The sequence below is a fragment of the Aegilops tauschii genome, chromosome 2, assembly GCF_002575655.3.
Source record: "Aegilops tauschii subsp. strangulata cultivar AL8/78 chromosome 2, Aet v6.0, whole genome shotgun sequence".
Taxonomy (NCBI): Eukaryota; Viridiplantae; Streptophyta; class Magnoliopsida; order Poales; family Poaceae; genus Aegilops; species Aegilops tauschii.
In genome coordinates, this window is record NC_053036.3 from 16,254,981 (window position 1) to 16,279,765 (window position 24,785).

The following is a 24,785-nucleotide window of genomic DNA, read 5'->3' on the forward strand; positions in this document are numbered from 1 at the left end:
TTCAGTTGTGCTTCCTGTTCGACAAGAGTTGTTATCTTGGCCGTGTGTTGCAGAATCACCTCCGACGCTGATACCCACCGTGCGCCCCGCCCTCCATTATGTCCCCGCCACCGAGGGGAGGCCAGACTGCGCCCAGCATTCCAAGCGACTGCAAAGAGCCAAGGAGCCGCGGTTGTCGACAGATCCGGGACCGGCTGGCGTGGGAGGTTAACGCCAACCCGCACCTCTCACAGGCCCTTCAACCCTTTTTCAGTTTTTCGTCTTCTTATCTGTCTGAATCCGTCCTGTGCAGGCTGCGCATTTCAGATGGAGTCAACTCTCCTGGTCTTTCCGAGATCTATGCGCTCAACCATTTTTTATCATCTCACCTCGGATCAGCGTGGAGCATCCAATTCTTTAACAAACGGTAGCTGCAGTGCGGTCGCCTTTATACAGATTACATTATGATGTACTACTACTAGCTTGTAGTTTCTGGGAAAGCTCCAGTCGGGTAATGGGTAGGTAGCCACGCCCGTCTATAAAAGCTGCCCCAAGGAGCTCTCTGAATCTGATCCGTCACCAGTCTTTGCAGTATTAATCTCCTCCAGGACTGGCAGAGACATCACTGTCTAATGTCTTCTCCGGATATTCAGGTGCTAATTACTTGTCCCCTGTTTTTCAGCAAACAGCCGGTTTATATATTGATCAAAAGAATATATCAGAATCGTTGGCTCCAATTTCATCTTTAAGTGTGTATGTACCCTGTCTAGCCGCTTTTCTGACCTCTGCATATTTTTACTCTAGATGACACATACTGCTTTGTCGTAATAGGTGAAGTTGATGACAATTCATCTGTGTAATCTCTTATGTCAGTTTTGATAGTTTTGTTGATTCCGGCTTAGTATATAATTTTCACTGTCCTCGTTATTATATATTGTTTTCACTTTTCTTCGATTGTGCACTGCGATATACAGGACACACCAAGAATTGTTTCACCTACAGGGGCACCCTTGTATAAAGTTGCTCCCGTAACAAAGATTCTAGTTGAGCCAAGCAAGGCATTAAAGTCTCCTTTCTTGGTGAAACCACAATCTCTTCATCGACCAGACACCAAAGTACTGGAGGATTTGTATCATGACATTACCACTAATCCATCACCCATATGGCAACAGTACGTTATATGTGTCATTAACATCTATACTGGTTTTTACTTGTCTATTTGCTCATAACGTGGTTCCTTACTGCTTTTCCACGCTATGGGTGTTATCTGTTGAAGTCTTGAAGATCTTCCGGGATTAGTCAAGACTGAAAAAATGATGGACAAAGAGCAAAAGCAGAAAAAAGAAATAGCTATGAGTAATTGGCTAAATTTTGTTGTTAGCAACATGGGGAGAGAGGATGCTCGTGACTTTTGGAATACCAAGTGCCTCGGTTGGAGGCACTATGTTGATTCAAAATGGGCAGAGAAATCAATGAGTCGACATTTGGATCCCATGGATCTCAAAAAAGTATTCTATGCTGGATCAGTTCTGTATAATGCTTCACAATCACATATGGTATGATCTCTTTCTCGCACTTTGTACAAGAAATCTAGGGTGAGTAAATTAGCTGTGTTGTAAACGTGATCTTGTTATGCTATTAAACCAGTCCAGTTTGAGTTATATGCATATGAAATGGATTCAGTTAGTGAATACAAATTGAACAGTGCTGTTTGTTTGTATCTAGGTATTCATTCCAGTCTTTCATGATCACCAATGGACTTTATACGCTTTCAACATGTGTGATCAGAAGCTCAGCATTCTGGACTCTCGACCAGATACCACTAAAGGTGCTGATCCCACCAAGCGTCACCAGAAAACGAGATGCAACATCTGTGATGCACTTACCGTAACCATGAACTGTGCAATTGATTTTCGTAGCTGGGAGTACCAGTTTCCCAAAGTACCTAGACAACAGGACAGGTATGTTCTGTTTCACGAATTGTTTTGAAGTTCTTAAACTTGTTTCATTTCCTAATTTGTCTGCTGTGAAATTTCAATTATTAACTTAGTTCTAAATTAACGGACCACTCTCTTCTTTTTAATTTTTGATGAAAATGGCTATCTTGCCCCATTTAAAAAAACAAAAAGGAACTTCTAACTTATTGGAAGTTACCATGGTGTTTGTATGAAAGTTATCGGCTCTGTTCTTCGTAAGTTATCATGCTATTGGCACATAAGTTATTGGGAGGAGGGGCATATTTTTGACAACACTTTTTTTCGGGTCAAAGTTACCGCAGTGTTTATAAATAAATTATCATGTTTGTGGTACGTATATTACCACACTAAATACACAGAAGTTATCATAGGTGTGTTTTTCGACAACTTTTCTCCCCGAGTCAAAAGTTACAACGGTGTTTGTACATAAGTTACCATGTCTTCGATGCGTATGTCACCATGCTATTTTCACAGAAGTGACCAATGTCATAGGTATCACTTCTTGAGATATAAAAGCACTTAGTTGAAATGTAATACTAGAGTCACATGTCTGTGGTCCGCGTGAGTCCGAGAGAACAAACCCACCAATGCAGCTAGACATACAACTTCTTTCACATTTATACGTAAGTTATCAGGTATATTGTGCGTATATTACCATGTTATTTACATAGAAATTACCCGGGTATGTTTTCAACAACAACAAAAATCCCGAGTCAAAGTTACAGTTGTGTTTGTACCTAAGTTATCAGGTCCACGGTGCGTATATTATCATACTATTTACGCAGAAGTTATTGATGGGAGGGGCATGTTTTCAATAACAAAATTTCCCCATGTCAAAGTTACTAAATATCAGGTCCTCGGTGCGCATATTACCATGTTATTTACACAGACATTACCAGGGTTATATTTTCTACAACTTCTTTCTTGGGGTCAAAGCTATCACGGTGTTCATACGTAAGGTATCATGTCTGTGATTCGTATATTACCATGATATTAACTCAGAAGTTACCAGAGTATGTGTTAACTAACTTTGTTCACCGGGTCAAAGTTATCGTGATGTTTGCATGTAAGTTACCAGGCCAGTGATGCATGTATTACCATGTTATTTATATATAAGTTATCGGGGTATGTTTTGAACAACTTTTTGCTCCAGACCAAGATTACTACGAGAGTTTGTACCAAGCTATCAGGTCTGATAAAACGTATATTATTATGCTATTTACACAAAAATTACCGGGGTATGTTTCAATAACTTTTTTCCCCGAGTCAAAAGTTACCACGGTGTTTTGTATGAAGCTATCAGGTTTGTGGTGAGTATATTATCATGGTATTTACATAGAAGTTACCAGAGTATGACAAGAACTTTTCCTCGGGATAAAAGATGCGTGTTTGTATGAAAGTTATTATGCGTGCGGTGCGCAAATTACCAGACATATGTTATCAGGTTAAGTTTCAACAAGTCTTTTCCCCCGATTCAAAGTTATCACATTGTTTGCACGTAACTTATCAGGTCTGCGGTGAGTAAAATACTACGTTATTTACACACAAGTTACGGCTATGTTTTCAACAACTTTTTTTTCCTCGAGTCAAAAGTTATTGTAATGTTTGCGCAGCAGCTATTGGGGTATGTTCCAACACTTCTATTTTCATCGGATCAAAATTTACTATGGTCTATAATCAACGGTTATTAATGCACAACTTTTATTGCTAGAATTAATTGGAAGGTAAAATAAAGTAAGATTAAAAATTGGCGAAATATGCGCCATGCACGTGAGATGCGAGTGTGCTCTAGCATGCATGCATGTGCTAGGAGAGGCAAGGCCTAAATTAGTGGAAGTCGTTACTAGTGTCTTCAGTACGTGCGTTTTGTTCAGAAGACCTTTTAAACTAGAGTAAAAAAGAACTTAGCCTGTTTCAGGACAGAGAAAAGAGCTAGCTCAGCTTGTGGGCAGCCTGCACGTGAAGTTGGAGGTCGTGTGCTCGACACCTACTCGGCGCATCATTTTTTCGATGGCGCGGGAGAAGGACGTGGGTTCGCTGGCGGTCGTGGGATCCAGATCCAACGGCGGGCGGGTCGTTCGGATAGCGAATTTCCAATCGACTGGAAATTAGCTTTCTCGTTTAAAATAAGTTCAGAACACCATTGTTTAGCAACCTTTAACTGGACCGTTTTCTGACTATATTTATGCAGTTTGGTTTAGCATGGAATAAATGTGAGATGGATCTATTTTGCTAAAAATATTTAGTTTCGTTAGTATCATGTGCTTAAATAACAGATTAAGTTTGGCGTCCTTGCCGTTAAGGCAAGGATGAAAAAAACAAGTCTCAAATCAGAGTTACCCGTGCTTTTGCTAACACTCCGGGCACCCTGACCTCTCCTCCGGTGCCTTAACTCACAAATTCAGTGAAGCAAACTCCTTGTGAATTTCGTTGCCAGGACTTCATCACTGGGATTGATCTTTTTTTCCAGCCGCATCGTCATCCATGGTGGTAGGCTCTGATACCATAAGATGTTGTAGCCGACGTTAGTTATGGGGTTGTAGTGTGGGATGCTCGCTGGACGCAAGTCATTGCCGTATAGCCATCATGATACAGTAGAAGGGTAGTGGGAAAAGATTGGAGAATTAGAGGGGTAAAAGAGAAGCATAGGTATGAACTAGATATTCATTGCTTGTCTTCCTTAGTATTTTTTTAAGTCAGGCATTGTTCAATGAACAGTATGGTTGGGAACTGTCACAAACTGCTCCTTTACAGAGCTATCCCAAACTGACTTCAACACAACCGATAAGACTCTTTACTTCTACTAGGCCTCCTACCAACTCTGGATAGTCCTGAATTCTCTAGATACTCCTGGACTGAACTAACTCTAGATACTACTAGTTAATTGCCCGTGCGTTGCAACGGGGACATACAAATTCTTGTGGATCAACACCGATCATGGGTAACCTATATCTTTAGATAGATTCCGCATGCACAACAGGTGATATTGTGTATTTTTATATGAAAGCACAATACATACCCATTAGTCTCTTTGTTTATCACATGCCTTCAAATGCTAGTTAACAACTAATCTCAAAATGACAACTTGCATGTTTTGCTAAAATTCTGAACTCATAGTAGTATTTTTCTGGAAAAACATCGTCTTTCAAGAAGGAATAATTGGTTCATAATTTATGTGCCTAAACGTAGTCCTCATAAAATGTCATAATTTCATACTTGATCCTCATAGTAAGACTATCTGACCTCCAAACAAAGGCTATCTGAAGATCTAACTAATATAAAAAATTCCAACAACACCACACTTATGCTCAATGAAAGCTTCTCTTCTCGACCTATGGGCCCATTTCCTTTCACGTCAAGCCATTCCATGAACAGCATGGGCCAGCTCACCAACATAAATCTGACACTGCAAAGTGGCGGCATCCGGTTGTATCTGATAGTCTGCATGTGTTAAATGGATAATTAGTTACCGTAATCATGAGAGGCTGGCACTTATTGTTTTCAAACAGAAGTATGTGTTCAAGTCTAAACCACAAATGAACAGTAACACACCCTTAAGAGAAGTAACCATCTTGCATGAGCACCCGATCTAATAGCATGAGTGTGAAATGGCAAGTTGGGTCAGTTAGAGGATATAATACGAACAACCATAGCAATCAATAAAAAAGACCATAGGATCATATACACCAAAGTGAATCGTTCTCCCTTCTTAAGAAGAATAATCACCTTCAATTTAAAGATCAGTGCTTGCATAGAATTGTAGTTGGAGAGTAACTTCACTTTAATTTTTTTTTTAAATATTTTAATTTTCAAATAATTCACTTGTTCCAAAAGGCCTCTTCCCACATGTAACAGACTGACAATTTACTTTTCAAATAATTCACTTGTTCCAATAATCCACTTTCTCAAGTTCAGCATAGCTAAAAAGGGATCAGAAGTATAGATGACAAATTCTTGACCTTAACATATGTGTATTATGTGATGATGGAGTAGTGACTCCGTAAACAGATTGTTAACAAACAAAAGAGGGATACAACCTACATTTTTACTTGTTCTCTGAAGCGATTAACAATGTAATTTTTCCAGTCAAATAATACATGGTAAATCCGCACACAGGTAGGCAATCTAAGGAACCGAACACGGATAAAATGGATTAAGTGGACGTGGAGATATGTCCCTGACAGTTCATGCAGAGAAATATTATGATGTATTCCACTTCATCCTGACTAACAAGCTGAAAATACATACCTCGATCGTGCACTCCCTGTCAGCATGAGGTGCTACCGCTAATTACCCCAGTGAACCACTCCATTCCCAAAGTCATTTCACAGGAACTACTTGACTTAGCAAAACAAAAAATACATCAGCGAAGATACCAAGTGCGATGGTCACAAACTCAAAGTTATTCAAATCTGGGCAAATATGCATAGATCGAGTGTAATTCTACATCTTCAGATTTTGTAAATCTTCTCTTAATATACTGAAGCAGCGCTACTGCCTGGCATCTTCCAAAAAAGTGCAAGCACACCCAATGAAGATCACGACGGCATTGGCGGATGGGTTGACCACTTGACTACCAAAAATCCCCTGTGCTGCAAGAATTGACAACAAAAACATGTTTCATACCCTCATGCATAAGAAAGAATACGCCTGCTCAGTACTTCGAAGCGATGAATTTCTTGATCCCCAATTTTTATTGAGGCCTGTTGGAAAAAATGGATCTGAAAAGGAATAAAAAGAGCACATCAATTCGTGAGGCAGCTACTGCCGCCTACGAAGTGGAGACCAGCAGGTGAGCTGCTCCGCCATGAACCTGTGTTAGCTTGAGTCCATGTCCCGCGGCCGCTCTCTCTCGTCCCGCCTGTCGCACAACTCAAGGTTGCATAGATCAATCAAACAGCGTTGCCCAACAAATTACCTCTCAGATCAACTACTATTGGTTACCTGAACCCGACGAAGGAGTAGGACAAGACCCGCTAGCGTGAGCGCCGGAGCAGAAGCCTCCGGAGGCCTCCACTCGCCGCACCAGCCGACGTCGGACTAACGTCGCACCGAGAATCCCGCCCTCACGGCGTCCCCGCCGGTGGCGTTCCCTGCGGCCAGCGGATCCGCCATGGCAAAGTCGTATGGGACGACCAAAATCGACCTGCACCTGCACACCACCCCCTAGGCCCAGTACGTCCTCCGGCGCCGGCGTACGTTGGGCAGACTGTAGTACGATCACCCCTGGCGACGCAGGCAAAGGCGGCGTACACCAACGACAGCTGCTTAGGAACTCTCCTTCTGCGCCGCCGCAAGCTTGCCCATGGACGGACGTGATCAAGAGTTGTGCAGATAAGAGGGAGGAGTGAAGAATTTCTCGATGGAACTCGCTCCTACCGCCGATGGCCAGGACCGCGACCACGGCGGCGGACGAGGAGGGGGGAGTCAGAGAAAAAAATTGGAACGGGCAGACAGATGAGATCGGGGGCAACGGAGTGCGGAAGATGGGGAGGCCGCGTGTGCGTGGGACGTGCTTTCGTGGGTCGTGGCCTCGTGGGTCTGTTTCCTTTTTTTTCTTCTTTTTTTCCCTATTTTTCGGGCGGGGATATCGAGGAGGTCGAACCATCACGACGTTCGATCCTCCTTTAATAGTAGAGATTCTTACTTCTACTAGGATACCTACCCACTCTGCATAATCCTGAACTTTTCTGGATACTCCTGGACTGAACTAACTTTGGATACTCCTGGATTGAACTAGGTTCATCTAGCACCAGCTGGATTCTCTTAGATGCCACAACAATTATTGAGTTGTCGCTCTAGGTGAAGTGAGAAAATGTGCTACTAGTGAGTGGCTCAACCTTTATGGATGGCCGAACCATATACCCAGTACTAATTAGCATTTATATTTTATTATTGTGGTCAATATCATTTTATTTACAAAAGCCGAACATTAGCACACCAAAGTCAACATTCTTAATGGTGTTGATTTTCAATCAGATGTTGGAATCTATCTCCTTCGTCGTGGCTTCATAGGTAAATTTCCACCAATAGATATTCTAGCTACTGATATCATTTTTTTGTTGATGAGAATCATGCACATGGCTGGATGGTGGAGACGTTACTTTGTACAGTAGAAATCAATACCTTGAAAATATGAGATAGATTCCAACATCTGATTGAAAACACAATGAAGTATCCACACTTGTCATGCAATTTCCCTCGATTATTTTCCTTTATATCTTGTGTAGTTTTGTGTGAAATACTTGACCCCATTTTTTCTCGTTGCACTTGTAGCGGTGATAGTGGATTTTTCGTATTCAATTTCATGCGCTTGTGGGACGGCCATCAACTTGTTCGATGGTTTCCGACTGTAAGTGGTCACCATGCACCGTGATGTTTTCTCCTCGTTTTGGCCTAAATACTTAACTGGATATCATATGTTACTAGGAATCAAGGGAGCTGCGGAAGGATTTTTTGGCATACATACTCTTGTGCAAGGATGATAATGTAAATCTGTCCGAGAAAGTTTCTTTGAAGATTAAAAATCTTCCTGGTGAGATGCTCTGGAGCCTCGATTAGTGTCTACTTTTTATTCCTAATATGGTGGACATAAACATTGACGCACACCTCAGATACACACACCATAGCGCCCATGGGCAGAGGTACAGAGGGACATACGTGTACAGATGTACACCTATTATTTTTGGTGAAAAACTGAAGTACCTATTTATAATTGAAGACCAATATACATCAAGTAAGTTAGAAAACCTGACTAAAAATGTGATTTGTACGGATGCTGGCTTCGGCACTGGTCATGAAAAAGTTGAGTGCACCCACATGCACAAAATTGCAGGCAAATATATGACAGTACAAACGAACACATCTTGTTATACCATTGGTACTCGTTGTGAATAGCGCTGGACTGAATCCCAGACCCCTGGATTCACGTCTGCATATGTAATGAGGCTTGATATGCTATTCTCTAGATAAATAATGTTTTAGCTAGGTGGTAGGATTTGTTCTAGATCAAAGTAGTTGCTTTGCTCACAATGTTGTGTATCTTTGTACACAACGGGTAAACACCGACGAATTTAAGAAATAATAGGTTGAGTGAACAAAGAAACATTTATGTCTGATGAAAAACTAACAAAATTGGTGCCCTACTAACACAAAATTTGAAGCACAAGTTCTTCTTTTTGTATAGGTGCAAAACTGATATTATTTTTACATTAAAATTTACAAGCACAGAGTACTTGAATATTGACATGTTTACTTTTAAAAATGAAACTGGAAAAACATTTGTTTTTCACCTGAGAGCATGTGCTCCAGGCCACACCATGGAATTACCCCCCGCCCCCAATCTTGTCATATTATCAGCTGGTGACCTTTGAGTAAAACTTTGAGTAAAAAAGGCCAGCCCGGTGCACCTACCTCTCGCTTGCGCAGGGTCCAGGGAATGTTGTGTATCTTTGTACACAACGGGTAAACACCGACGAATTTAAGAAATAATAGGTTGAGTGAACAAAGAAACATTTATGTCTGATGAAAAACTAACAAAATTAGTGCCCTACTAACACAAAATTTGAAGCACAAATTCTTCTTTTTGTATAGGTGCAAAACTGATATTATTTTTACATGGAAATTTACAAGCACAGAGTACTTAAATATTGACATGTTTACTTTTAAAAATGAAACTGGAAAAACATTTGTTTTTCACCTGAGAGCATGTGCTCCAGGCCACACCATGGAATTACCCCCCGCCCCCCAATCTTGTCATATTATCAGCTGGTGACCTTTGTGTTGGGGATCGTAGCAGAAATTTAAAATTTTCTACGCATCATCAAGATCAATCTATGAAGTCATCTAGCAACGAGAAAGATGAGTGCATCTACATACCCTTGTAGATCGCGAGCGGAAGCGTTCAAGAGAACGGGGTTGATGGAGTCGTACTCGTCGTGATCCAAATCACCGATGATCCTAGCGCCGAATGGCCGGCACCTCCGCGTTCAACACACGTACGGTTGGGAGAGACGTCTCCTCCTTCTTGATCCAGCAAGGGGGAAGGAGAGGTTGATGGAGATCCAACAGCACGACGGCGTGGTGGTGGAAGTAGCGGGGATCTCGGCAGGGCTTCGCCAAGCTCAGCGAGAGGGAGAGGTGTTACGGGAGGGAGAGGGAGGCGCCAGGGCTTAGGGTGCGCAGCCCTCCCTCCCCCCCTCTTTATATAGGGGCCCTGGGGGGCGCCGGCCCCTGGAGATCCCATCTGAAGGGGGCGGCAGCCAAGGGGGGGACTTGCCCCCCAAGTCAGGTGGGGCGCCCCCACCCCCAGGGTTGGACCCTAGGCGCAGGGGAGGCCCATGGGGGACGCACCAGCCCACCAGGGGCTGGTTCCCTTCCCACTTCAGCCCATGGCGCCCTCCGGGATAGGTGGCCCCACCCGGTGGACCCCCGGGACCCTTCCGGTGGTCCCGGTACAATACCGGTGACCCCCGAAACTTTCCCGGTGGCCGAAACTGGACTTCCTATATACAAATCTTTACCTCCGGACCATTCCGGAACTCCTCGTGATGTCCGGGATCTCATCCGGGACTCCGAACAACTTTCGGGTTACCGCATACTAATATCTCTACAACCCTAGCGTCACCGAACCTTAAGTGTGTAGACCCTACGGGTTCGGGAGACACGCAGACATGACCGAGACAACTCTCCGGTCAATAACCAACAGCGGGATCTGGATACCCATGTTGGCTCCCACATGCTCCTCGATGATCTCATCGGATGAACCACGATGTCGAGGATTCAAGTAATCCCGTATACAATTCCCTTTGTCAATCGGTATGTTACTTGCCCGAGATTCGATCGTCGGTATCCCAATACCTCGTTCAATCTCGTTACCGACAAGTCACTTTACTCGTACCGTAATGCATGATCCCGTGACCAACCACTTGGTCACATTGAGCTCATTATGATGATGCATTACCGAGTGGGCCCAGAGATACCTCTCCGTCATACGGAGTGACAAATTCCAGTCTCGATCTGTGCCAACCCAACAGACACTTTCGGAGATACCTGTAGTGCACCTTTATAGCCACTCAGTTACGTTGTGACGTTTGGTACACCCAAAGCATTCCTACGGTATCCGGGAGTTGCACGATCTCATGGTCTAAGGAAATGATACTTGACATTAGAAAAGCTTTAGCAAACGAACTACACGATCTAGTGCTATGCTTAGGATTGGGTCTTGTCCATCACATCATTCTCCTAATGATGTGATCCCGTTATCAATGACATCCAATGTCCATGGTCAGGAAACCGTAACCATCTATTGATCAACGAGCTAGTCAACTAGAGGCTCACTAGGGACATGTTATGGTCTATGTGTTCACACATGTATTACGATTTGCAGATAACACAATTATAGCATGAACAATAGACAATTATCATGAACAGGGAAATATAATAATAACCATTTTATTATTGCCTCTAGGGCATATTTCCAACAGTCTCCCACTTGCACTAGAGTCAATAATCTAGTTACATTGTGATGAATCGTACACCCATAGAGTTCTGGTGTTGATCATGTTTCGCTCGTGGAAGAGGTTTAGTCAACGGATCTGCGACATTCAAATCCGTATGCACTTTACAAATATCTATGTCTCCATTTTGAACATTTTCGCGAATGGAGTTGAAGCGACGCTTGATGTGCCTAGTCTTCTTGTGAAACCTGGGCTCCTTGGCAAGGGCAATAGCTCCAGTGTTGTCACAGAAGAGAGTCATCGGCCCCGATGCATTGGGAATAACTCCTAGGTCGGCAATGAACTCCTTCATCCAGATTGCTTCATGTACTGCCTCCGAGGCAGCCATGTACTCCGCTTCACATGTAGATCCCGCCACGACGCTTTGCTTACAACTGCATCAGCTGACTGCCCCACCATTCAAAATATACACGTATCCGGTTTGTGACTTAGAGTCATCCAGATCTGTGTCGAAGCTAGCATCGACGTAACCCTTTACGACGAGCTCTTCGTCGCCTCCATAAATGAGAAACATATCCTTAGTCCTTTTCAGGTACTTCAGGATATTCTTGACCGCTGTCAGTGTTCCATGCCGGGATTACTTTGGTACCTTCCTACCAAACTTACGGCAAGGTTTACATCAGGTCTGGTACACAGCATGACATACATAATAGACCCTATGGCCGAGGCATAGGGGACGACACTCATCTTTTCTCTATCTTCTGCCGTGGTCGGGCATTGAGCCGTGCTCAATCTCACACCTTGCAACACAGGCAAGAACCCCTTCTTGGACTGATCCATATTGAACTTCTTCAATATCTTGTCAAGGTATGTGCTTTGTGAAAGACCTATGAGGCGTCTCGATCTATCTCTATAGATCTTGATGCCTAATATGTAAGCAGCTTCTCCAAGGTCCTTCATTGAAAAACACTTATTCAAGTAGGCCTTTATACTTTCCAAGAATTCTATATCATTTCCCATCAATAGTATGTCATCCACATATAATTAGAGAAATGCTACAGAGCTCCCACTCACTTTCTTGTAAACACAGGCTTCTCCATAAGTCTGCGTAAACCCAAACGCTTTGATCATCTCATCAAAGCGAATGTTCCAACTCCGAGATGCCTGCACCAGCCCGTAGATTGAGCGCTGGAGCTTGCATACTTTGTTAGCATTCTTAGGATCGACAAAACCTTCCGGCTGCATCATATACAATTCTTCCTTAAGAAAGCCGTTAAGGAATGCCGTTTTGACGTCCATTTGCCATATTTCATAATCGTAGAATGCGTCAATTGCTAACATGATTCGGACGGACTTCAGCTTCGCCACGGGTGAGAAGGTCTCATCGTAGTCAACTCCTTGAACTTGTCGATAACCCTTAGCGACAAGTCGAGCTTTATAGATGGTAACATTTCCATCCGCGTCCATCTTCTTCTTAAAGATCCATTTATTTTCTATCGCTCGCCGATCATCGGGCAAGTCTGTCAAAGTCCATACTTTGTTTTCATACATGGATCCTATCTCGGATTGCATGGCTTCAAGCCATTTGTTGGAATCTGGACCCGCCATTGCTTCTTCATAGTTCGAAGGTTCACCGTTGTCCAACAACATGATTTCCAGAACAGGGTTGCCGTACCACTCTGGTGCGGAACGTGTCCTTGTGGACCTACGAAGTTCAGTGGTAACTTGATCATGATCGTCATCATTAACTTCCTCTCTAGTCGGTGTAGGCACCACAGAAACATTTTCTTGTGTTGTGCTACTTTCTGGTTCGAGAGGGGTCATCTCATCAAGTTCCATTTTCCTCCCACTTACTTCTTTCGAGAGAAACTCTTTCTCCAGAAAGGACCCGTTCTTGGCAACGAAGATCTTGCCTTCGGATCTGAGGTAGAAGGTATACCCAATGGTTTCCTTAGGGTATCCTATGAAGATGCATTTTTCCGACTTGGGTTCGAGCTTTTCAGGTTGAAGTTTCTTGACATAAGCATCGCATCCCCAAACTTTAAGAAACGACAGCTTAGGTTTCTTTCCAAACCATAATTCATACGGTGTCGTCTTAACGGATTTCGACGGAGCCCTATTTAAAGTGAATGCGGCAGTCTCTAAAGCATAACCCCAGAATGATAGCGGTAGATCGGTAAGAGACATCATAGATCGCACCATATCCAATAGAGTGCGATTATGACGTTCGGACACACCATTACGCTGAGGTGTTCCAGGCGGCGTGAGTTGTGAAACAATTCCACATTTCCTTAAGTGTGTGCCAAATTCGTTACTCAAATATTCCCCTCCACGATCTGATCGTAAGAACTTTATTTTCCTGTCACGTTGATTCTCAACCTCACTCTGAAATTCCTTGAATTTTTCAAAGGTCTCAGACTTGTGTTTCATTAAGTAGACATACCCATATCTACTCAAGTCATCGGTGAGGGTGAGAACATAACGATAGCCACCGCGAGCCTCAACGCTCATTGGACCGCACACATCAGTATGTATGATTTCCAATAAGTTGGTTGCTCGCTCCATTGTTCCGGAGAACGGAGTCTTGGTCATTTTGCCCATGAGGCATGGTTCGCACGTGTCAAATGATTCATAATCAAGAGACTCCAAAAGTCCATCTGCATGGAGTTTCTTCATGCGTTTGACACCAATGTGACCAAGGCGGCGTGCCACAAGTATGTGGGACTATCATTATCAACCTTACATTTCTTGGCATTCACACTATGAATATGTGTAACATCACATTCGAGATTCATTAAGAATAAACCATTGACCAGCGGGGCATGACCATAAAACATATCTCTCATATAAATAGAACAACCATTATTCTCGGATTTAAATGAGTAGCCATCTCGCATTAAACGAGATCCAGATACAATGCTCATGCTCAAAGCTGGCACTAAATAACAATTATTGAGGTTTAAAACTAATCCCGTAGGTAAATGCAAAGGTAGCGTGCCGACGGCGATCACATCGACCTTGGAACCATTCCCGACGCGCATCGTCACCTCGTCCTTCGCCAGTCTTCGCTTATTCCGCAGCTCCTGCTTTGAGTTACAAATATGAGCAACCGCACCGGTATCAAATACCCAGGAGCTACTACAAGCGCTGGTTAAGTACACATCAATAACATGTATATCACATATACCTTTGGTATTGCCGGCCTTCTTATCCGCTAAGTACTTGGGGCAGTTCCGCTTCCAGTGACCGTTTCCCTTGCAATAAAAGTACTCAGTCTCAGGCTTAGGTCCATTCTTTGTCTTCTTCCCGGCAGCTTGCTTACCGGGCGCGGCAACTCCCTTGCCGTCTTTCTTGAAGTTCTTCTTACCCTTGCCTTTCTTGAACTTAGTGGTTTTATTCACCATCAACACTTGATGTTCCTTTTTGATCTCCACCTCCGCTGATTTCAGCATTGAATATACCTCAGTGATGGTCTTTTCCATCCCCTGCATATTGAAGTTCATCACAAAGCTCTTGTAGCTAGGTGGGAGCGACTGAAGGATTCTGTCAACGACCGCGTCATTCGGGAGATTAACTCCCAGCTGAGACAAGCGGTTGTGCAACCCAGACATTTTGAGTATGTGTTCGCTGACGGAACTATTCTCCTCCATCTTACAACTGTAGAACTTGTCGGAGACTTCATATCTCTCGACCCGGGCATGATCTTGGAAAACCATTTTCAGCTCTTGGAACATCTCATATGCTCCGTGCTGCTCGAAACGCTTTTGGAGCCCCGGTTCTAAGCTGTAAAGCATGCCGCACTGAACCAGGGAGTAATCATCAGCACGTGTTTGCCAGGCGTTCATAACGTCTTGGTTTGCTGGGACGGGTGCTTCACCTAGCGGTGCGTCAAGGACATATGCTTTTTTGGCAGCTATGAGGATGATCCTCAAGTTCCGGACCCAGTCCGTATAGTTGCTACCATCGTCTTTCAGCTTGGTTTTCTCTAGGAACGCGTTGAAGTTGAGGTTAACATTAGCGTGGGCCATTTGATCTACAAGACATATTGTAAAGATTTTAGACTAAGTTCATGATAATTAAGTTCATCTAATCAAATTATTAATGAACTCCCACTCAGACAGACATCCCTCTAGTCATCTAAGTGATACATGTTCCGAGTCAACTAGGCCGTGTCCGATCATCACGTGAGACGGACTAGTCATCGTCGGTGAACATCTTCATGTTGATCGTATCTGCTATACGACTCATGTTCGACTTTTCGGTCTTTTGTGTTCCGAGGCCATGTCTGTACATGCTAGGCTCGTCAAGTCAACCTAAGTGTATTGCGTGTGTAAATCTGGCTTACACCCGTTGTATGCGAACGTTAGAACCTATCACACCCGATCATCACGTGGTGCTTCGGGACAACGAACCTTCGCAACGGTGCACAGTTAGGGGGAACACTTTCTTGAAATTTTAGCGAGGGATCCTCTTATTTATGCTACCGTCGTTCTAAGCAAATAAGATGTAAAACATGATAAACATCACATGCAATCAAATAGTGACATGATATGGCCAATATCATTTTGCTCCTTTTGATCTCCATCTTCGGGGCGCCATGTTCATCATCGTCACCGGCATGACACCATGATCTCCATCATCGTGTCTTCATTAAGTTGTCTCGCCAACTATTACTTCTACTACTATGGCTAACGGTTAGCAATAAAGTAAAGTAATTACATGACGTTCCAGTTGACACGCAGGTCATAAATAAATTAAGACAACTCCTATGGCTCCTGCCGGTTGTCATACTCATCGACATGCAAGTCGTGATTCCTATTACAAGAACATGATCAATCTCATACATCACATATATCATTCATCACATCCTTCTGGCCATATCACATCACATGACACTTGCTGCAAAAACAAGTTAGACGTCCTCTAATTGTTGTTGCAAACTTTTACGTGGCTGCTATAGGTTTCTAGCAAGAATGATTCTTACCTACACCAAAACCACAACGTGATATGCCAATTTCTATTTACCCTTCATAAGGACCCTTTTCATCGAATCCGATCCGACTAAAGTGGGAGAGACAGACACCCGCTAGCCACCTTATGCAACTTAGTGCATGTCAGTCGGTGGAACCTATCTCACGTAAGCGTACGTCTAAGGTCGGTCCGGGCCGCTTCATCCCACGATGCCGCCGAATCAAGATAAGACTAGTAACGGCAAGTAAATTGACAAAATCGACGCCCACAACAACTTGTGTTCTACTCGTGCATAGAAACTACGCATAGACCTAGCTCATGATGCCACTGTTGGGGATCGTAGCAGAAATTTAAAATTTTCTACGCATCACCAAGATCAATCTATGAAGTCATCTAGCAACGAGAGAGATGAGTGCATCTACATACCCTTGTAGATCGCGAGCGGAAGCGTTCAAGAGAACGGGGTTGATGGAGTCGTACTCGTCGTGATCCAAATCACCGATGATCCTAGCGCCGAATGGCCGGCACCTCCGCGTTCAACACACGTACGGTTGGGAGAGACGTCTCCTCCTTCTTGATCCAGCAAGGGGGAAGGAGAGGTTGATGGAGATCCAACAGCACGACGGCGTGGTGGTGGAAGTAGCGGGGATCTCGGCAGGGCTTCGCCAAGCTCAGCGAGAGGGAGAGGTGTTACGGGAGGGAGAGGGAGGCGCCAGGGCTTAGGGTGCGCAGCCCTCCCTCCCCCCTTCTTTATATAGGGGCCCTGGGGGGCGCCGGCCCCTGGAGATCCCATCTGAAGGGGGGGCGGCGGCCAAGGGGGGGACTTGCCCCCCTAGTCAGGTGGGGCGCCCCCACCCCCAGGGTTGGACCCTAGGCGCAGGGGAGGCCCATGGGGGACGCACCAGCCCACCAGGGGCTGGTTCCCTTCCCACTTCAGCCCATGGGGCCCTCCGGGATAGGTGGCCCCACCCGGTGGACCCCCGGGACCCTTCCGGTGGTCCCGGTACAATACCGGTGACCCCCGAAACTTTCCCGGTGGCCGAAACTGGACTTCCTATATACAAATCTTTACCTCCGGACCATTCCGGAACTACTCGTGATGTCCGGGATCTCATCCGGGACTCCGAACAACTTTCGGGTTACCGCATACTAATATCTCTACAACCCTAGCGTCACCGAACCTTAAGTGTGTAGACCCTACGGGTTCGGGAGACACGCAGACATGACCGAGACAACTCTCCGGTCAATAACCAACAGCGGGATCTGGATACCCATGTTGGCTCCCACATGCTCCTCGATGATCTCATCGGATGAACCACGATGTCGAGGATTCAAGTAATCCCGTATACAATTCCCTTTGTCAATCGGTATGTTACTTGCCCGAGATTCGATCGTCGGTATCCCAATACCTCGTTCAATCTCGTTACCGACAAGTCACTTTACTCGTACCGTAATGCATGATCCCGTGACCAACCACTTGGTCACATTGAGCTCATTATGATGATGCATTACCGAGTGGGCCCAGAGATACCTCTCCGTCATACGGAGTGACAAATTCCAGTCTCGATCTGTGCCAACCCAACAGACACTTTCGGAGATACCTGTAGTGCACCTTTATAGCCACTCAGTTACGTTGTGACGTTTGGTACACCCAAAGCATTCCTACGGTATCCGGGAGTTGCACGATCTCATGGTCTAAGGAAATGATACTTGACATTAGAAAAGCTTTAGCAAACGAACTACACGATCTAGTGCTATGCTTAGGATTGGGTCTTGTCCATCACATCATTCTCCTAATGATGTGATCCCGTTATCAATGACATCCAATGTCCATGGTCAGGAAACCGTAACCATCTATTGATCAACGAGCTAGTCAACTAGAGGCTCACTACGGACATGTTATGGTCTATATGTTCACACATGTATTACGATTTCCGGATAACACAATTATAGCATGAACAATAGACAATTATCATGACAGGAAAATATAATAATAACCATTTTATTATTACCTCTAGGGCATATTTCCAACACTTTGAGTAAAAAAGGCCAGCCCGGTGCACCTACCTCCCGCTTGCGCAGGGTCCAGGGAATGTTGTGTATCTTTGTACACAACGGGTAAACACCGACGAATTTAAGAAATAATAGGTTGAGTGAACAAAGAAACATTTATGTCTGATGAAAAACTAACAAAATTAGTGCCCTACTAACACAAAATTTGAAGCACAAGTTCTTTTTGTATAGGTGCAAAACTGATATTATTTTTACATGGAAATTTACAAGCACAGAGTACTTGAATATTGACATGTTTACTTTTAAAAATGAAACTGGAAAAACATTTGTGTTTCACCTGAGAGCATGTGCTCCAGGCCACACCATGGAAATACCCCCCGCCCCCCAATCTTGTCATACCAGCCCGGTGCACCTACCTCCCGCTTGCGCAGGGTCCAGGGAATGGTCCGACCTTTCCCTACATTTTTACAAGAGGCTGTTTCCAGGACTCGAAGCCGGGACCTCATGGTCACAAGGCAACAGCTTTACCGCTGCGCCAAGGCTCCCCTTCAGCTGGTGACCTTTGAGTAAAGGAGAAAAATTGGAGTGCCATTCAGATAAAAAAAATCTCGATTGTGGTACAGTTTGTCCCAAGGTCTCCTAGTGGTTGTCACAGACTGATAAGCAACCTTCAATCATTTGGTTTTTGCAAATTTCTCTGTTTATTGTAATTACACACTTGGTATTATTTATATATAGAACTTTGATATTATTTAGGTGTTCATACTATTGGTGTCTTTGTCTTGCTATATATATTATTATAAAGCACTTTCTATAAGAAGTTTTAAAACATATAACTGGGATGTGTGTATTTTTCGGTACAAAAGGTGTGGAAACTGGATATGTTCACTTTCGTTATCTAAAAACATTGTCACTTTTGTTTATAATCTATATTATTGGATTTATGTGACCGTGGAAGAAAGTGGGTTTGGTTCCTGGGTGCACCTACACTCAAAAAATATTATGCATGTACTGATTGCAGCCTTTTATTTATAATCTATATTATTAGATATTATTTGATATACTACATGTTGTTTTTGGTTTGGGGATGGAAGATAGGGGTTTGGCTCCTGGGTGCACCTACACGAAAAATATTATGCATGTACGTATTTGAGTCTTTTATCAGGCCCACAAAATTTCATGCCAAAAGAAGCAGATCCATATTCTAAAAAAACAAATTTAGTTTTCTAAAAAAGCAAAAAATGTACGCCCTCCGATCCTTTGTACTAGTCTTCTACAAACTTAGTTTTCTAATTGACACTGGTCTAGTACAAAGTTGTACTAACTTTGTACAAAACTAGCGTCAATTAATTTGGATCGGAGGGAGTACTAAACTCGGCTTCATTTTTTGCGCAGGACATAAGAGCTTTTTTTTTTTTGCTGAAAAATTTGCGTGAACTAGAAGACTTCCAACATTGACATGTGTGCCTCTTTTTTTTTACATTTTTAAAAATTACGTTCATTGACTTATATACATGCTTTCTCTACCATCCACCATTCAAGTCACCAGTTTCAAGTGGTATTTTGGAGAAGCGCGAAAGCTGGGCAGAAAAAATTGAGGAACTTATACCGCTGATAGTCGTTTGTACCATTCCTCTTTTGAACTTTCAACAGTTTTTATCATTTCTAAGACGTTGTGTGTGATTTCTATGATTTTGTTTGTTAGACCTAATGCATATACAATCTTTATATGACAAATATCATCTTGAAAAATGTAAATAAAGCTTTGACTCTACAGTTTTCTCTCTGCATCTTGCGCATAGGTATGTATAGTTGTATTTGTACTCAAGTATCTCTTTGTGATGAATCCTTGCTAAATATAGTTGTGTTTGTTATACAACTCAACTCTCTGCAACACACGTTACCATATACTTCTATCAATCTACAGAATTATTATTGGGCCCACCAATTTCGCAGTCTAGATCCCATCCCTTTCTCTCAATTGTTCACCGAATTAGTAATTTATAGCTTTGGAAGCGAGTTGCCTTAAATCCCTCGTTGTTTGACTGAACTTTAGGTGACTGTTCTCTACAGGGGAGATGATGGATTGCATATTGCACAAGGTTGCGATGGAAGGCACTAGACTTGGTACTGGGAATCAGGGAGAGCATGGCGGTGTTGGTCCATCTAATAATGCACCATCTGATCATTCAATTAACATGGGCACAGAGCTAGAGGCATCTACTGAAAGCTCCAACGAGCTTGCTAATGATCATTCAAGTTCCAGAAGAGAAGCTGCTGCAGCGTCTAGGACCGGATATCAGGGAGAGCATGGTGGTGTTGGTTCATCTAATAATGCACCATCTGATCATTCAATTACTGTGTTCACGGAGCCAGAGGCATCTACTGAAAGCTCCAACGAACTTGATGATGCTTATTCAAGTTCTAGTAGAGAAGCTGATGCGGCGCTTGGATATCAGGGAGAGAAGGGCAGTGTTGGTTCATCTTATAATGTACCATCTGATCATTCAATTACCATGACAGCGGAGCCAGATGCATCTGCTGAAAGCTCCAACAAGCTCGCTAATGCTCATTCAAGTTCCAGTAGAGAAGCTACTGCGGCGTTTAGTACTGGATACCAGGGAGAGCATGGTGGTGTTAGTCCATCTAATAATGGGCCATCTGATCATAAACTTGCCATAGAGGTATCCACTGTAAGCTCCAGCGTGCTTGCTAATGCACATGCAAGTTCCACTAGAGAAGTCGCTGCGGCATCTGGTGCACCAGATCCTACATTAGCATCCTATGATTTTCTTAGTACATGTCATCGAGTCACCTCCGATGGGGACGGGGTGCTCCATATTGCTGCAAGGTTTGGAAATGTTGAACTATTGCATGACATCTTGGAGAAACATGAAACCCTCGCAGAAGTGCTTTTATTAGCAGTGAACAACAATGGAGATACACCACTGCATTGTGCAGCTGCAAGAGGGGGTAATAATATTGGCAAACTTTTCTTGGGACATTTAATGAAAGAGGATACAGATACAGTTACTGCCAATCTTGGTTGGAACACAATTCCTAGGTTTTTGAACAGAGGAGATACAACACTGCATCGTGCGGCTCCTGGAGTCAAATATTTTTTGAAAAATATGAAGGACGAGAACAAGGATGGTATTGCCATGTTTCTGAGGGCCCAAAATCTCAAAGGAGAAACGTGCTTACATGAGGCAGTGCGGCACGGCCATGCTGAGATTGTGAAGGCACTAATTTCGATGGATGAAAACATTGATGACTCTGTCTGGCCCCCGCTGGTACAGATAGTGGACAATGAGGGTATATCTCCACTGTACTTGGCTACCACTATACGAAGGACTGAGATCGTTGAGGCCCTCACAAGAAAGCAAAACAAGTATTTGGCATCATGTGCAGGCCCTGCAGGAAAAACTGCATTGCATGCTGCCGTGGTTCTCCTCGACGAAGGTATGTAATTGGCAATTTTACGTCCCTCCACTCTTTTTCAAGGCATTTAATGGTGTTACCTTTTCCATCTTGTGTCATATGGATTCGAATCAATGCGATTATGTGACTGTAACGGTAGAAAACACTGCAGCAAATTATTTCTAGTCCAGGTAATCATAGTAACATGAGACAGCAGCATATATATGTAGCGTTGCTGATGCACTCTCGCCGTCACATTATTGTCTGCAGTTTCCCATTATTCTTGTTTTCCTTTCCAAAAGGAGCTTTTAACAAGGCCTGACTGCTTGCACTTGTCCGCATGAGGATAGAGGCAATAGAGCCTAGGTAGTTTACCCCATATTTTCTTTCTTTTTAGGATAATGGAAGAACATTCTTCACTGGCATCTCCATCCAAAGATAAACACAACTCAATTTATAGGCACACGAAATTACAACTAGCATATTTCCTCAGGGAGAGAAGATAGTGGAGACATCCTTTTCTCATTTGATTATTTTTGGTCCTCTGCAAGGAGAACCCAATATTTATTGTGCCCTTTGTGTTTTCTTTGTTATTGCATTCTACTCCCTCCGTATCAAAATATAAAACGTTTTTGTAGGCTACTTATATTTTGATACAGAGGTACAGTAGTAACTAAGAAATTTGGTAGTAAAATTTCATAAACCAAGTGACGGTTAATCCTGTTTACGCTATTTGCAGGACTGGTTGAGATTCTGCTGAAATGGAAGGCAGGTCTTACATCGCAGGTAGATGAATCCGGCAGCACTCCTCTGCATTTTTTGGCATCACTCTCCTTGGAACGCAGGGAACACAACACTATTTTGTTCCTACTCTACAAGTTGCAACGAGATCTTAATATTGTGATAAAGTTTCTTTGCTGCAAACCACCCCAAGGCTCGGGTATCATAGAACTTATTATGGAACAAGACCCACTTTCCGCATTGTACGTGGACTGTACGGGATCAATGCCCATACACATTGCCGCTGCACATGGGAGACTTGATACAGTAAAGAAGTTGCTTAAAGAGTGCTCTTATTGCGAGACATCACGCAATGCTTCTGGCCAGACCTTCCTTCATGTTGCAGTCGAGAAGGAAAAGCTCAATATTGTGGATTATGTTTGCGGTGAAAAGAAATTCAACAAAATTCTGAACGCAGAGGATCAAGATGGGAATACTGCCCTTCATCTAGCCGTAAATAATGCAAGTGAGAAAGCTGTATGCACTTTAATGCAGAACAGGGAGGTTTGCCTCAACTTTGCAAACAAGGAGGGGCGGACGCCTCTTGACCTGGCATTCTTGAGGCTTCACCCTGAAGTGATATGCATGAAGGTATGTGATGTTTATATTTATATATACATAATTCTCACTAGGCAGTTGGGCTCGATACTGGCACTGGAGAGTATATTTATTATCTTGGCATTTTCTTTGTTATTTTTAACATGGTGTGTGCGCATTCGACCAGGGGCCTCGGGAGTGGATATTTTTCGACTTGTTGCATGGCGGTGGTGATTTCGGTGTCGGTAGTTGGGACCAGCTTGCCAAAGATGTTGTTAAACCAGACTGGGAGAAGGAATCGGAAAGAGTGGGCAAGTCGGCGTCCATGCTGGCCGTGTGCGCGGTACTCATCCTGAATGCAGCACTCTTGGCGCCCTTCAACGTGATCAAGCAGATGGACAAGGACGCCCCCTTCAATATGCTTGCTTTCCAAACCTTTGTGGTTTCCGACTCCATCGCGTTTGTTTGCTCGGCAGCGGCCACGTATTTCTGTGCGCGTGCTGGTTTCGCCATGTCGGATGGTTGGGCGCGCCTGAAAAACCTGATTACTGGGACATTTGCCCTTGTTGTCGCAGCCCTGGGTCTGATGATCACTGTGGCTCTGGCACTCTTCCTGGTGTTACCTGGGGGTACTGGGTTTTTACCCATTCTTATTGCAGGCTTGGGCATTTTCTCCCAGCTGTTCTTCGGCTTCTTAAGATCCTGGGTCACATCCACCTTTGCTCATCTGAGAGCTATACGGGCTAGAGCTGGCACTCTACGACTCGTCTGCGTCCTGCTGTTTCAGCACAGTGCTATACAGCCAGTGTGGGTGGTTCCTTCAGGATCTACTAGTCTGTTATGGTCAGTAGCATTTGTGGTCGCTGCGTTTGCCATAACCATATCACTCACAACAAAATTTGCCGGAGGAGCATAGTTATGTTTTTGATTTTTCACCAAGCTTCAAGTAACTTTTTCAAGATGTTCCCCTCACCATCTGTACTATTACTTTCCCAACCATCTCAGTAGTAATAAATGCTGAAATGGCAGAACTTGATCTCCTGCTTGTTGCAGTCGGTGCAAGTACCCTGCTGAAATGGCAGAACTTGATCTCTTGCCGGCAATATTTTTCAGTACCCTGTTTTTGTGTGGGAGAAAGAGGAAGAGCTAGAGCTAGAAACAGCTTAATTACGAGGCAAAGCTAGGACTTCCAGGATGTATGTTGTCATTCAACTTCTCTTTTTTTTTTTTTCCGGAAATGATTGATGGCTGGTGCAAGTGTCTCCTGATATGTGCAATCTTGTATTCCCTTGCGTACCAATTGGAATTGGTGTATTATTGTGTCCTGGTGGCTAATGCATGAGTGTCCCTGCCTGATTGCTGATGCGAGATCTTCATGCACATGCATTTAATCTTATTTTTGTCATGTCCTGAAGTATACATGCATTATTACGGTGGGTGATGTATCAGTATTCACGCAATTGCTACAAGTTCCATTTCTGAATGCATATAATTTAAAGAAATGACAGAAATGGTCTCTACTCTCTATTGCATAGAACACTTTATTGAATTCATGCTCCAGCCAACTCATCCCAAAGTCTGAACTGATGGAGGGAGACGGTGGCAGGGTCTTGAACTCAAGACCTCTTGGCTCGGATACCATATTGAATTC

General features: G+C 43.7%; 1 protein-coding gene across 1 annotated transcript; it reads left to right on the forward strand.

The window, feature by feature from the left end:
* Positions 1–58: 58 nt before the first annotated feature.
* Positions 59–24,173, forward strand: LOC109759726 (uncharacterized). The gene is made up of 11 exons (XM_040401367.3): positions 59–206; positions 293–406; positions 563–632; positions 954–1,150; positions 1,256–1,535; positions 1,705–1,940; positions 8,232–8,307; positions 8,385–8,490; positions 20,471–21,859; positions 22,557–23,188; positions 23,322–24,173. The coding sequence occupies exons 3-11, from the start codon at positions 612–614 to the stop codon at positions 24,048–24,050; spliced, it is 3,666 nt and encodes a 1,221-aa protein (XP_040257301.1). The 5' UTR covers positions 59–206; positions 293–406; positions 563–611; the 3' UTR covers positions 24,051–24,173.
* Positions 24,174–24,785: the final 612 nt, after the last annotated feature.

What these genes read in the sequence shown, in the direction of transcription:
- LOC109759726 (XM_040401367.3), top strand. Translation starts at nt 612, where the DNA reads ATGTCTTCTCCGGATATTCAG. An exon ending in TGTCTTCTCCGGATATTCAG is followed by an intron (nt 633 to 953) that starts GTGCTAATTACT and finishes TGCGATATACAG; the next exon opens with GACACACCAAGAATTGTTTC. An exon ending in CTGAAGTGATATGCATGAAG is followed by an intron (nt 23,189 to 23,321) that starts GTATGTGATGTT and finishes GCATTCGACCAG; the next exon opens with GGGCCTCGGGAGTGGATATT.